Below are 14,126 nucleotides of genomic sequence, written 5' to 3' on the forward strand. Positions count from 1 at the left end.
TCAGGGACAGAAATTACATGCTGTTTTATTTTCCCCTAGGAAGTGTGTCTTGGGTTTTTTCCTTATTATTTTCTTTACTTTTTTTTTTGTTTTCTCTTCTTTTTTTGGTGGTGGGGGTGGTTATGTTTAAATGAAGTTGCTTTTACAACACCAAAGACTTAATCATCCATTTCCTATATAAAAGGTCGCTACTTTTTTGCGTGGACCTCAAGGATATTGTAGTATAGAGGTGGAATTTAAGGAAAGGTATTAAGCAGGCTGTGTTTTAGCTTATGGGCAAGTAATAAATTATATCATTTATCTTGAAAGTATCATAGATAAGCTGCTATATAACGATTGCCACTTGAGATAGCTGTGAAATTAGGTGATAAACTAGGTGTTACTTAACCTTCTAAATTCTGTATAAGTCTAATTACATGAAATAGAAGTTGAGGTTTTGATTTTTTACTTTGCTTTTCTGTTTGGAGTGTCATTGTAACTACTGTATTGTAAATGATGGAAAATAATTGCATATGTTAAAAAATAGTGTTATATTAAAAAAAAAGAGTATGCAGTCTTGTTATAACAGGCAAATAAATTCTTGGTAGTTTACCTTGACCATGTGAAGGCTTGGTTTTAGGTCTTATTAGGGTGGCTCTGTCTTGGATTTGCTCTTAATTTTTAGTGTACTTCCTAAGTCCTGAGATGTACATTTCTATTCCTAAGGCTTGGCCCTTATGGAGTCTCAGTGGAAAGTTTGGATAGTTTATAATGCCCCTCTAACTTCAGGTTCAAAATCCAAAGTCTATCTCTACTGCACTGGGCAGCTGCTGAAATTTCTGTTTAGCTCTTTTAAGACTTCTAGCTGCTATTTTCCAACTGGCCTTCTTTGAGTTTTACCCCACACTTGCACATTTCAGGGATCAGCTGAGAATTGAACTGAAGTTTATATAAAGGTTTTGGGCCCTTTTTCTTTGTGGCATTTAGCAGGTATATCTCACTCGATTTCCAGACAGCCTCAAACTGACTCCTATGGCCATTAAGACTGTGGTTTTCTTCTTGAGTTCTCTCTGTCCTGTGCCCTGCAGATCAGGGAATGCCCCTAAGCAAAAAATCATTTAAATGCGGATCTTACCCAATGTGCTACCCCTTATCCAAGAATCAAAACTCCTCCAGTTTCTATTAGTCACTCTCCAGTGCTTTCAAACTTTTTTCTTTCTTAAGTATTTTCCAATGTTTATAATTGTTATTGGCAGAAGTAGCAGTGCAATAGTACCCACGCTGTAATTTCCAGAAGCCAGAGCCTTGACGAGCAGAAGCAAATCTTGATGCACTCTCATTTCCCAATCTTTTCTTTTTGTGATTAATGGTGTTTTCAAGCCTCATTTAAGAAATTCTTTCCTATCCCAATGTCATAAATACAGCTTGTATATTTTATTCTAAAAGTATTTTTCTACAGTTTTTAAAAAGTTTGGTCTTTAATTTACTTGGATTTCATTTCTTGTGCATGACTTAAAGTAGAAATTCAATTTTCTTTTATTTTTACAGCTGATGAACAAAATTTCCCAGTACGATTCTCAAAGAGTCAACCCTTTCCACTCTGGTTCATGAAGTCTGCTGTCATAAATCTAGGCTCATACATATCTTAGCCTGTTCCAGGCTCTCTCTTCTGTTTCAGTATTTGTCTATGCCTATACTCATACTGTGATATCTTAATTATTACGTCTTTATAGTAGGTCTTGTTATCTGGTAGAGCAAGTCTTTCCATTTTGTTCTCCAATATTGCTTTGCCTAGTCTTGGCCCTTTGTGTTTTCATATAAATTTTAGAATCAATTTGCCAAGTCCCATGAGAAGCCTATTTGGGAGAATTAACATCTTTAAAATACCTACTCTTCTCACCCACAAATTTTGTATATTTTTCATCCATTCTAGTATTTTCATGTCTTTCTAGAAACTGTTATAAATTTTCTACAAAATGATATGCTTATTATTACACTGCATATTAAATTATCTTCATAGAATTTTATTTTCTCAAATTATCTTTCCATTCAGTTTAACTCAATTTATTCTGCCATAGTATACAAATTTCATCAAAAGTCATCACTGAAGCTACAAGTTCTAAGATTTACTTTATAATATATAATCTAAAGGACAACAATAATTCAACGCTCTCATTTGCAAACCATTTTTTTCATGTCATGGATTTATCAAGAAATTATCTTATCATATCTACTTACCAAGAAGCTCCATGGTCTCTACTTTCAGTGTCCAGAAAATTCGAGTCCAAAAACATATCTTTGTAGATTCGACCAACTAGGCAATACATATCTGAAGCAACCTGCCCTTCACTTTGCACCAGGGGAATCATAGTATCAAGAGCTTTTATTCTATCTCCAGGGAGATTTCTCCTAAGGTGGGGAAAGAAAACACCATTGTTTCAATACAGATTATAAAAGCAATGCAGAGAAATTATCTTTTTAAAATTCTGTTTGCTATATTGGTTCACATTAGTGAAGTTTGGCAGGATAAACACAACAATGAGATTTTGTGAGTTACTTGTAAACCTCTGTCCTAAGCCTTTTTGTCTTTTTCATCCTGTCGCATGTCTACCAGGTCTAACAAGGCTCACTTTTGTGCTGCTTTCCTGATCATGGTGATGGATTTGCACCTACTTACCCGGAGTCCTTCTAATTTCATGGTCCATAGGTTCATGATCCACAGGTTCAAGGGCATGGAGTGGGATGAGGAATGGTCTGTGGCCTTAAATGGGGCAGTCAAGTAATCCAAACATGGCCCAAACCCTAACTATAGGTTTCAGTGCTTTTTGCTCCAAAATGCTGTGCAAACTCATTCAGAGACAACACCCAACAAACTGGCTTTAACCCAAGAGTTGCCCAATGTCTTTGTGGCACCAATTGATCATCTAAGAAAGATGTTTATGCAGCTTACTTCAAAATAGCAAGTGTATGGGGATTTTGGCTTAGGTCATGATATCATAGTTCGTGAGATCAAGCCCTGTGTTGGGCTCTTGGCTGACAGTGGGATGCTTGCTTGGGATTCCTCTCTCTCTCTCTGTCCCTCCCCCACTCATGCAAGTGTGTGCTCTCTCTCTCTCAAAATAAATAAGTAAACCTTAAAAAAATAAAATAGCAAGTATGTATAGACTATTCTCAAAACCAGATAAAAATCCTCTTAAAAATTATTCTTGGACCTTGAAAACATTATGTTAAGTAAAAGAAGCCAGTTATATAAAACCATACATATAATTCCATTTATATAAAATGTCCAGAATAGGAAAATCTGGAGACTAAATGTAGCTTAGTGACTGCCTAGGTCCAGGGGGTTTTAGGGAGGAAAGGGAGAGTGATTGCTAACGGGCAGGGGGCTTCTTTTTGGGGTGACGGAAAAGTCATAAAATTTACTGTGTTGATGGTCATACAATATTAAAAACCACTGAATTGTACACCCTAAATAGGTCAACTGATACATCAATTATATTTCAATAAAGCTGCTATAAAAAGTTATTTCTATTCTCCACTATGACTTTAAATAGACCTGTCTATGAAATTACTTGTTTTATTTTGTCCTAAATACCTTGAGTTTACAATAATAGTTCATAAAAACATGCTTATCAACTCATTATATTGTATTTTAGAAAAGGCCAAGATAAAACACAGATGAAGAAAAATATAAAAGTTCTTATGGACCTTTATTTTTTATTTCAAAATAAAACATATTCCATTTCATCTTTTAAAAAAGATTTATGTGAGAGCCAGCTGGAGCTGGTAATCTCTGGAGGTCTCATCTCACCCGGTCAAATCCAAAGAAATTGATGTTTAATAAATGGGGAAATTAAATCTACTTTCACTCCACATTTACTGATAAAGTTGGCAAGTTCTACAGTTTGGGGAGATAAAGAAAGGAACAATCTCTGGTTGAAAAGCATGCTGACATTTTTCTTTGCAGACAGAGGCAGAACTCTGGGATGAGGAACACAGACATCACCATCAGTAGATCTAGGTTTGAGCCTCAGTTTTATGACTTGTTAACTATGGGCCTTAAAGAGAAGTTATTCAACTTTTCCCAGCTTCAGTTTCCTCATTTATAAACCAATCAAGCCTTGGGGTGCCTGGATGGCTCAGCCAGTTAAGTGTCCAACTTTGGGTCAGGTCATGATCTCATGGTCCATGGGTTCGAGCCCCATGTCAGGTTCTGTGCTGACAGCTCAGAGCCTGGAGACTGTTTCAGATTCTGTGTCTCCCTCTTTCTCTCTGCCCCTCCCCTGCTTATGCTCTGTCTCTCTCTCTCTCTCAAAAATAAATTAAAAATAAAGCAAAATAAAATAATCAAGTCTTAAGTGACACATGGCAAGTGCTCTGGAGACAAAAGGTCCCTCCTTTTCCTTTTTCTCATTCTCTTCAGCTGTGGTAACCACATATATATTCAACTTGCCATCATGGAAGAGAATGGCACAACTAGATAGCTATGGACAGTTCAGTGCTTTGGGCTTCTCCACGGCCAGAGCATAGATGGCTTCCCTGATGACTATAGAAAGTGGCACTGAGAGGTGCCTCCCTGGTGACTGTAGAAAGTGGCACTGGGACGTGTGCCATGATCCGGACAGAAGGCACGGAGGCGGGACTAGCAGTAGGAGTGTTCACGCTGGTCTTAGCAGACTCTCGGATACATGCCCAAAAATGTGGTCAATGGAGTTCTGATAATATCTGTGTTCAGAGTGGTGAAAATGAAAATATTCTTTGGTTAGGAATATGTTCACCTAGACGTAACTATCCTTACCTTGTTTAGTAAATTCTTAAGTGAAGAACTACTTGGTGGTGAGGATATCTGCCCAAGAATAGCACCACGTTCATGCAATTGAAAAAATTCTAAACAAGTACAAACAGCAAATACAAACTCTGACAGAGAAGAAAAAAATTTTAAGAATTTAAATATACAAACTGTGAGGACCTTTTCTAACTGACAAAAAAATAAATGTATATGCTTCTAATATTTCATATGGTTGAAGTAGAAATATTAATATTATATTCTAATAGGGAGTAGCTGCAATGCTACGGCAAAAACGTAACCTAGAAAGAATATGCAGGTGACAAAACAATATGTTAGCACAATGTGGATGGGAAGCTTTTTTCTTACCTATTCAGCGCAAATGCATAATGAAACTTCACATGGTGATGGGAAGCCAAATCAAAGGTTGGCAGCTTTTCTAACGTCTCTACCAGCTTCACAATAGAATCATAGTCCTGTAAACAAGAGGAAAGTAACACAGAATTAAACCATTAGGAGAAAGTTCTGACAATGAAATGCTCTCTGACAATTAGATATGTGAATCCAAGAAGAGTGTTAAAAAGAGAACTAAAATCCATGGAAAACTTTGAGGGATCTAGAACCAAAAGGAAACTTTTTTTCTTACATAAGAAATTTGATTATATAGATAAAAACATGAAAATACAGAATTACAACATCTGACCCTCACCCCCAATAATAAGCCATCTAGCATGATAACATTATTTTAACTACAGATGGCTTACTTCTCCATGGAGCCAGATTCCTGGTATACAGTGTCTCATCAATTACTTTCAAAGAAATAATTTTTTTTTTAGAAATAATTTTCAAAACATCCAGGACATGGAGCAACTGACTGAGCTTCTGTCATACGTAACAAGACAATGATGTGTTAAGCTACCCTACCTAGTCTTGGAACCCTAAGTACAACACCTCTACATGTATGTAAATCTCTGTTGTCTTCATGAAGCTTTACTTGGGCCTGAAACGTTGGGAATAAGAAACAGAAGTCAGTTACATTTTACTATAAAAATCTAATAGCAAATCCCTGACTCAGAGAGGATTCCATTCTACTTGCCATATTAAAAAAATTTTAAGATGTATCAATAAAACTATATGGCATATTGGTGTGTTTTACATGATACATTTAAAAAATTGTTTTTATAATTAATCAGTTGCATATGTCTTGCTTCTGACTAGTCAGATGTAGCAGTTTCAATTTTAAGACACAAAATTCCAAGGAGTAAGAGGTATGTCCAGAAAGCCCCCCACATTTCTGCTATTTGTCAAAATAAAGCTTTCACATATTGACTGACAGGTGTGTCTGAGGCTCACAAAAATTGACTAGATTGTCCACAGATTAGCTATGCATGCAAATTTTTCTTTGTGTTCTTTTGGCAGAAAAAGGCCTTTACCATACAAATACCTCATTACACATTCAAGGATAGTTAACTCATAAAAGTCTTTTTCATTTATCATAGATTCTCAGGATGGAAAGCTTAGAAAAGCCAATAAAAAATTACATGTAGTGACACGCATAACCTCTTAGCTCCCTGAAATCTGATGTTAGCTCTCCATTATCCCTCCAACACGCTACATGACGAAGATTTCCATGTAAGCTTCTTCTCACCTGGATGTCTCTGTAGGAAAGTAACAGGTTTATGACAATATCTGCCGTCAAGACTTCTATGTTATCTACTCGCTGCCGAATTCTTGCCAGTTCAGCTGCCAATTCTTTACCAGTGTATAAATTACGAGCTTTCCTGATGTCATTGAGTATAGACTCCCGGAAATACTGGCTGGTGGGAAAACACACATTTCAAAGAATTAATACTATAAAGGATTCCAATTAAAAGCAATGATTGTATAAAAAAATGAAATCTGCAGCAGTAGCTTTCAGTTCACAAGGCGCATACAATGAACACCTCAGAGATCACACATTATTAAAAAATTTCGGAGTCCTTTTCTGAGCACTCTGCTTTGCTTCAGAAAGAATTAGGTAATGATCCTGCATCTTAATGAATTTTCCAAGAACCTGCCAGGTCCCACTCGAAATGCCAAAACTTTTTAATTGTACTGTTGTAAGTAGGAATTGTTCCAAATAAGTCATGTGTGCCTAAGATTTGAACATAACACAGCCTTTACTTTCTGACTCAGTATTATCATTTATTAACATAAGTGATCGTGCTGAACTAAAATATAATAATGCTGCCAGCAACTCTGGCAGAGTTCTTGCTCTTATACTAAAAGTGCCTGGGACATTTATTCTGATACTGTTTCTGTACTTCGAATATATTTTTTATCTCTACCATTACTATAAAATAGTTAGCAGTCTTTTTTTTCCCTTTCTGATCTCCATTGTTCTGAATAAAGTGAACTATGTGGCATCTATTTTTATCTACGTAGAGGATATCACACTTTTGTGTTCCTGGTTTCTGGCTCTGATAAGGCACATAGCTCTCCGTTATCATCACCGACTGGCATTAGTCCACTTTACCTGGAACTGGCTTGTGCCACCTTCAGAAGTTGAATGAAACGGTCCACAAGAGGTAAGCAAATGGGTCCAAGCAGCAGCTCAAATTTCGGTTGCATGAGCTCCGTCAACCCCTTCATGAAGCTGCTATCACAGCAGTAGACTTTGTTATGTGGAGTGATCATGTAAGGAACGAACGTGTAGTTCCCAGTGCACATCTGTGGAAAGAGGAGGGGCCGGGAGGTGCTGAGCTGGCCGGGAGACCCCACACTCATGAAATCCCAAGTCCTACAGCAGTGACTCATGTTCACTAGTAATCCTGAATGTGAAGCCAAATAGAAAAACCTCATTTCTTATTTATGACCTATGAAAAGGGAAATTCCCTCCTATTTCTTTAATTGCTTACTTTAAATAATTAGGGCTTACAGATGATGCCAAAAAGAAAAACACCTCATAAAAAAAAAAAAACAGTATGACACAGTTTCTCTATCAATTAATTAAATACTTACTCACCATTTCTCATGGCTAAGGCATTATGATATATGCTGCAGGAAGAACAGCATTGTGTAAAACACAGCCTTCAGCCTCTGGGGAACTTAACATTTAATCACAGAGATGTAGTCTAAATACAGGGCAAGAATAAGAGCTAACGTCAAGGGCTGTCCACCTGACACGCTAGGCTGTGAGTGATGTCAGAACAAAGGTGCTCCCTTCAGCCTCCTCTGTCATGGTCACGGCTCCGTTAGCCTCTCTTGTTACTAAAACTCTGTTACTAAAACCCAGAGGTTTTCCTTGATACTTCCATTTCTCTCACCACCCATATCCTATCAAAGTCCAGTCAACTCCACCTCCAGTATAGACCTCATATTGTTCATTTCCCTCCCTCTTCTCTGGCCACAGGGCAGAGCGCACCACCAACGTACCCGGCCTGAGCCACCGTCACTGGCCTTTAGTTGGTCTCCCTTCTTCTACTCTCACCCTCAAATCTACTGTCTACCCAGCCATCAGAGTGATCTTTTAACAACCTATATCAGATCACTTCCCTCACTGTGTAAGGTCCCCTCTCTTGCATGCGGAATGAGGCTACGACATATCCCTGTGGCCTACAAGGGCCTGACAATCCAAATCCTGCTTCTCTCTGGCCTCAGCCTATGACCCTCTCCACTCACTCATCCCCACCTTCTACTGATTCCCAATGATGCCAAGTAAGGGAACACTAGTGCAAACGGAAGTAGAGCTGGGGAGAAGAAAGAGGTATTTGGTGTGGTTGAATCTACAGAAGAATGAGAAACCTCTAAGAGAGAGAGGGGGGAAAAAGACAGAGGGCTGAGAAGTCGAATGAGTAGATGAAAGCCCATCACTGTTCTAGGGAGCACAGAGAGCTCAGCTTGCAGGATCCTAGTCATTTCAGCATTATGGGGAACAACACATCACTTCTCTTACCCTTACAACTAAGCAAACGAGAGCAAACACTGACTCACCCCTTACACGTGCCAAGGAATAAATGGTCATATGCTTCCAACAACCCACTGAAGAAGGTGCTATCATTTCTGTCTTACAGGAGGATTCAGATTAGGCTTATACAGGTCATGCAGTTGGTCTGTGATGTGTTTGGGACTCTAACCTATGCCATAATCAATAGCGAGTTCGGCATCTTCCTAAATGGCCCCTACATGCTGACCCACCAACACTTTTACCTCAGGTCACTTTCATAGAACCCTACATGAGCCAAATTACAGCCTCCCAGCAAACAGACGAGAAGTGGTGAATGCTCTTATGGCCATACTGAATTATTTATGAACATATTCTTTGAGGCACTTGTTGTATGTCTGGGGGTGGAGCTGAAACAGGACTTGACTTCCATTTAAAGTATGAGAAGAACTTCCAGAGGTTGAGATTTGATTTTTAAATCAAGTACAGTAAATTGTTCCTTTCTTAAGTTCTCCTTCATGGAACAATCATTTGGAACACTAGTCAGGAAGAGGAAAAATAAACATATCCTATTTCTAAAATGTTTCCGAGGGGCACCTGGGTGGCTCAGTTGGTTAAGTGTCCAACTTCGGCTTAGGTCATGATCTCACAGTTTGTGGGTTCAAGCCCTGTGTTGGGCTCTGTGCTGACAGAGCCTGGAGCCTGCTTTGGAATCTGTGTCTCCCTCTCTCTCTGTTCCTACCCCTGCTCACGTTCTGTCTCTCTCTGTCTCAAAAATAAATAACATTAAAAAAGTCTTCTAATACTTTCAAGATCCTATAGCATATCCCCCAATGTAATCCTTTTCAGATTCATTGCCTAAGCAGAAAAGAAAGGTTAAGTGTACCAAGTGGTTGCTTCCTAAGGTTTCTAGACCTTTAACTATGAGTAGGTTATAAAAGAGCTATAGAAGCAAATGCTCCTATTTTAGATAAGTACTATAACTCAAAATTTAAAAAGAAAATGCTCTGAATCTTCCAAGTCAAAAATTAAAATCGATAAAAAGCCAATACACCAGAAAAATACTATTAGCATTTCAAAACATTCTTCTTCTGCTGCTGGACCAAGTTCTGTATCCTTAGAAGCCTTCATACCGCATGTGTTTTGCATGTAAGACATGAAATAGGATACAGAGCTACTGAAATACTGGGCACTGAGGAATAACATGTCTTTGTAAAACTAATCCTGGGAAAAGATGACTCTCAGACATCTGGGTGTGTATCAGCACTGGAGGAGTAAAGAAAGTAAAATGAGAGTCTTGCAAACAGTAGAGAAAAATGTATCCTGTAACTGTCTTCTTCAAACCCCATGGATTAAGGCTTCAGAATCCTTATTGAAAATAACCAGCATGCCAAGGGTTTTCTAAGTTCCTGGCCCCACTGCACTTTTTGGAGTCTCTTCCCTGTTTCTAGGGCAATAAATACTTTTTTTTTTCAATTCCCCATTGTTGGTGTCCAAACAAAATGAAGGTTGATAAGCTGCATGAGCCACATGGATGCTACCAGGCTTGAACAAAGAGATGGAACAGTGAACCTGCGGGCGGAGGGGGGGTGGGTAATGAGGTTTGATGGTGACACTGTGTTTCTTTAAAACATACCACTTGCTGAGAAAAAGCACTCTTTTTTCAAAATGATGAAAACCAATAATATGGGAATGTTTCTTTCCCAGCACCCAGAGTTTGAAATAACTGGTAAATCCAAAGCAAATTAAAAAAGAAAACACTAGGTGATCAAGAACAGACACCTCAGGCATAACAACTGCCTTTTATTAATAAGGTAGCAATTCTAAAATATTTAAACCTGCTTCTTGAAAAAGAAAGATGACAGTTCCTTGAATTTCAAAGCACCGAGGCTTTGTTCATAAAGTAACAACAGCAATCTCTCTGGCCCGGGCCTGCGTTCAGCGTTCAGGGCTATAAAAACCTGCAGTTGAAAACCTAATCCTACTTTTAAAAAAAGGGAGGGGGGGGGGCGCGCCTGGGTGGCTCAGTTGGGTAAGTGTCTGACTTTGGCTCAGATCATGATCTCATGGTCCCTGGGTTCGAGCCCCACGTCAAGCTATAAGCTGACAGCTCAGAGCCTGGAGCCTGCTTCCAATTCTGTGTCTCCTTCTCTGCCCTCCCCCACTTGTGCTCTGTATCACTCAAAAATAAACTTAAAATAAAAAAAATAAAGAAAGAAAATCTAGTACTAGTCTTATCTCCTCTTAAAAAAAACATGCTGGTTCTGTCTTTCAATTTTTAAAAGCTATATAAAGGAGAACATGAGCATTCAAACATATTGAAATATATGCTCAAAAAACTCAACTTTTGATAAGGACACCCAGTAGCTGAAACCCAGCAGCTAACTTACGCCAACAGGTGACCAGTTCATAGTGTGCAATATTCCAGTCACCTTGTAGCCCTGCTTCTCCACATGTCTGACCCATCAGTGGGCATGTAAAGCAATTTCTTACCATGTAGGTCTCAGGTAAATGCTACCTCCTGGGAAAGGCCTTCTGTGACCACTTGATGTATGGCCACCCACTCTTCAGCATGTTGTCTTGCATTAATTTTATATTTTATGTGTATTTATTTTATTTTGAAAGAGACAGAGACAGCATGAGTTGGGGAGGGGCAGAGAGAGAGGAAGAGAGAGAATCTAAAGCAGGTTGCATGCTGCCAGCATAAAGCCCTATGCAGGGCTCAAACCCATGAAGCTGTAAGATCATGACCTGAGCCAAAACCAAGTCATACGCTTAACTGACTGAGCCACCCAGGCGTACCTCCTTGCGTTAATTTTCTAATTTGTGTATTTGCTTAATTTTTTCCTGATTCTCCCCCAGTTAGACTCTGGCACGTGTCATTTGCTGTCTCATGGAGCAGTTATGAATCTGCTTGCTTCCACTTTCCGTCTCCATAGTGAATCCCTATGGCACCCATCCCAAAGCCTGGCACACAATACATGATCAGTATTTGTTTAATAAAACTGCAATGCTAAATAGATGTCTAAAGCAATAATTGCTCATTTCCCATCGAGATGTGAAGACTAAAAGTGCCCAAGGACAGCATTTTGTTGCACTGAGTCTCTGACTTGGTGCAATCTTAACAGTTAGTTCTAAACTTTCTGATCGAAGGACAAACTACCAATTTGTAGTTTGTACTGTTTCCTTTGTCGTATACCGATTGTACTCTTAATCCTACCATCTGACATCAAGTCATGTGCAGATCTTTATGTAGGGTTTCATTTCCAATCTAAGTTGTAGAGATACATTCTTTAAGATTTTTAAATGCTGGCTTATTTTCTAAATGAAAAATACAACCACTAGCATAACAAGGCTGATTCCCTTATATGTGATATTACATAATTTTTTCTTCATGCATTTTCAAATTTTGAAATTTACTTTTATCACTTTTTAACTCTTATTTACTACTGTGTGGAAAGTAGAAATTCTGTAATGTGGTCTCAAAGGCAGGCCAGACTCAGGAACTTAAACCAATCTGTATAGATAAGCAGATAATAGATAGACATGTATCAGTATACGTATATGTATATATGTGTATATTTGAACTTATAGTTTGTGTCTCATAATTTATACATAGATAGATATCTATAAGTGTGTATATATAAACAGATATACATACACAAACACATATATGCACATATGTGTATGTATACTACGAAACTCAACATACTATGGAAACATTTTTTTCCTAAAATATAAGTATATATGCTAAAATAAAACAGGCATCAGGGCACCTGGGTGGTTCAGTTGGTTAAACCTCTGGCTCTTCATTGCAGCTCAGGCCACGATTTCATGGTTCATGGGATCGAGCCTCATGTCAGGCTGTGTGCTGACAAGGGGGAGCCTCCTTGTGAGTCTCTCTCTCCCTCTCTCTCTGCCCCTTCCCTGCTCTTGTGTGCATGTGCTCTCTCTGTCTCAAATAAATAAACTTAAACAAAACCAAACAAAAACAAACAGGCATTGGTGTCATTTCCCTCTCTTTATAAATTTTCACTGTAAAGAGATATTTAGATAAAATAACCACATTTGTATTGATACATCCAAAACTCTAAAGAGGAAAACCAGAAATAGAAATTAATAATTTGTGAAGATTAAAAAAAAAACAACCACCAGATATTAGTTGATTGACCAGAAATGATAAAAAGAATATCAGGAAGAGTTAGGGAAAATACTCACAGTATTCTTCTGGCAAATGATATCCTAAAAAATGAGAAAATAAAAAAATAAAGAAGTTAATCTATTAAATCAAGATTGATTTAATAATTAAATTAACTATTTGATATGGGAAAATCTGTGTTAACAATTTTATTAGCAATTACAAATTTCAGGGAGTATACCATACATTCCTGTGTCTGAAAAATGTATAATCTGACAAATGAAAGAACACAGAGGTACTGTCAATGGTTTAAAGGAAACAGTACAAACATGTAAAATCCAAAAACTGAATAATCTAAAAATCATTCTTGCAGAATATGTATGAATTATCAGCCACAATCTTTCTGGAAAAAGGTTATAAGAAATTCACTTTCCCTACATACAACCTCACTTACACCCTGTGGGGAGACCACGCAAATGCTGGCTCCTGGGAAATAAAGGGTATAGGCCACTTATCAGATTAGGTGAACCCAAAAGGACACTGGACAACAAACTGTCACAGATACAATTTACATGCTGTTCAATAAAAAGTGTAATGCGAGAAATATACTGCAGGCTGTGTCTCTGTCTTCTACGTTGTGAGGAGCGAGATCATAGAAAACTTTTGACAACGCAAGCTCTCATTATCATGATTTGCAGTTGTTTAAATGATTAGAGACATGAAAGAGAGAATCTGGAAAAGCCTATGGCATAAAGGCTTCACTGAGGTTGGGGAATCATGAATTAGAAAGAGAAATGGGACAGAATTTTGGAAACATGGCATGCATGTTGTCACGGAAACAGGGAATGTGAGGCTTCTGTGGAGCCTCAAGGGTGGGCCCATCTGGCTAAGGAGAAGAGCCAGATCTGGTGACGTATGGGAGGAGCAGAAGAGCAGTTCAAGTCCCAGCCGACCAGCCATCCACCTTCATCTCAGGATCGACTTGGGGGCGACGGGGAACTGACAAGGGCTTTGGCTTAGATTTGACAAGGGCACGTCAGATTTTTGAATGTTTAAGGATAACAGATGAGTAAATAAAAATCTATAGAGGAAGGAATTACACTGGGTAATTTTGAGAGCCATAAAGATGTGTATATAAAATACTAAATGAGGCCCTTCAATACTTTACAATCTTGTGGATAAAAAAGGAGGGGGAAGGACAAAAAGGACTCGTACACATTTAAAAAGAAACATCACATGCCTGGGTGCACATGCGCATATGTACACACATAGTAAGTCTGAAGGGCAATACTACAGCAAGG

General features: G+C 38.3%; 1 protein-coding gene across 1 annotated transcript in view; it reads right to left on the reverse strand.

Annotated features, from left to right (window-relative positions):
- The window catches only part of MAP3K5 (mitogen-activated protein kinase kinase kinase 5), a 199,501-nt gene that overhangs the window by 107,868 nt on the left and 77,507 nt on the right, over positions 1-14,126 (reverse strand). Inside the window, exons 4-8 of the mRNA XM_029943234.1 lie at positions 12,906-12,929; positions 7,281-7,474; positions 6,414-6,582; positions 5,135-5,241; positions 2,218-2,388 (exon numbers count right to left, since the gene is read on the reverse strand). Of these exons, the coding sequence (XP_029799094.1) occupies positions 2,218-2,388; positions 5,135-5,241; positions 6,414-6,582; positions 7,281-7,474; positions 12,906-12,929 (665 nt within the window). The remainder of the gene's footprint in view (positions 1-2,217; positions 2,389-5,134; positions 5,242-6,413; positions 6,583-7,280; positions 7,475-12,905; positions 12,930-14,126) is intronic.

This window comes from Suricata suricatta, chromosome 7 (genome assembly GCF_006229205.1).
Source record: "Suricata suricatta isolate VVHF042 chromosome 7, meerkat_22Aug2017_6uvM2_HiC, whole genome shotgun sequence".
In the NCBI taxonomy this organism is placed as follows: domain Eukaryota; kingdom Metazoa; phylum Chordata; class Mammalia; order Carnivora; family Herpestidae; genus Suricata; species Suricata suricatta.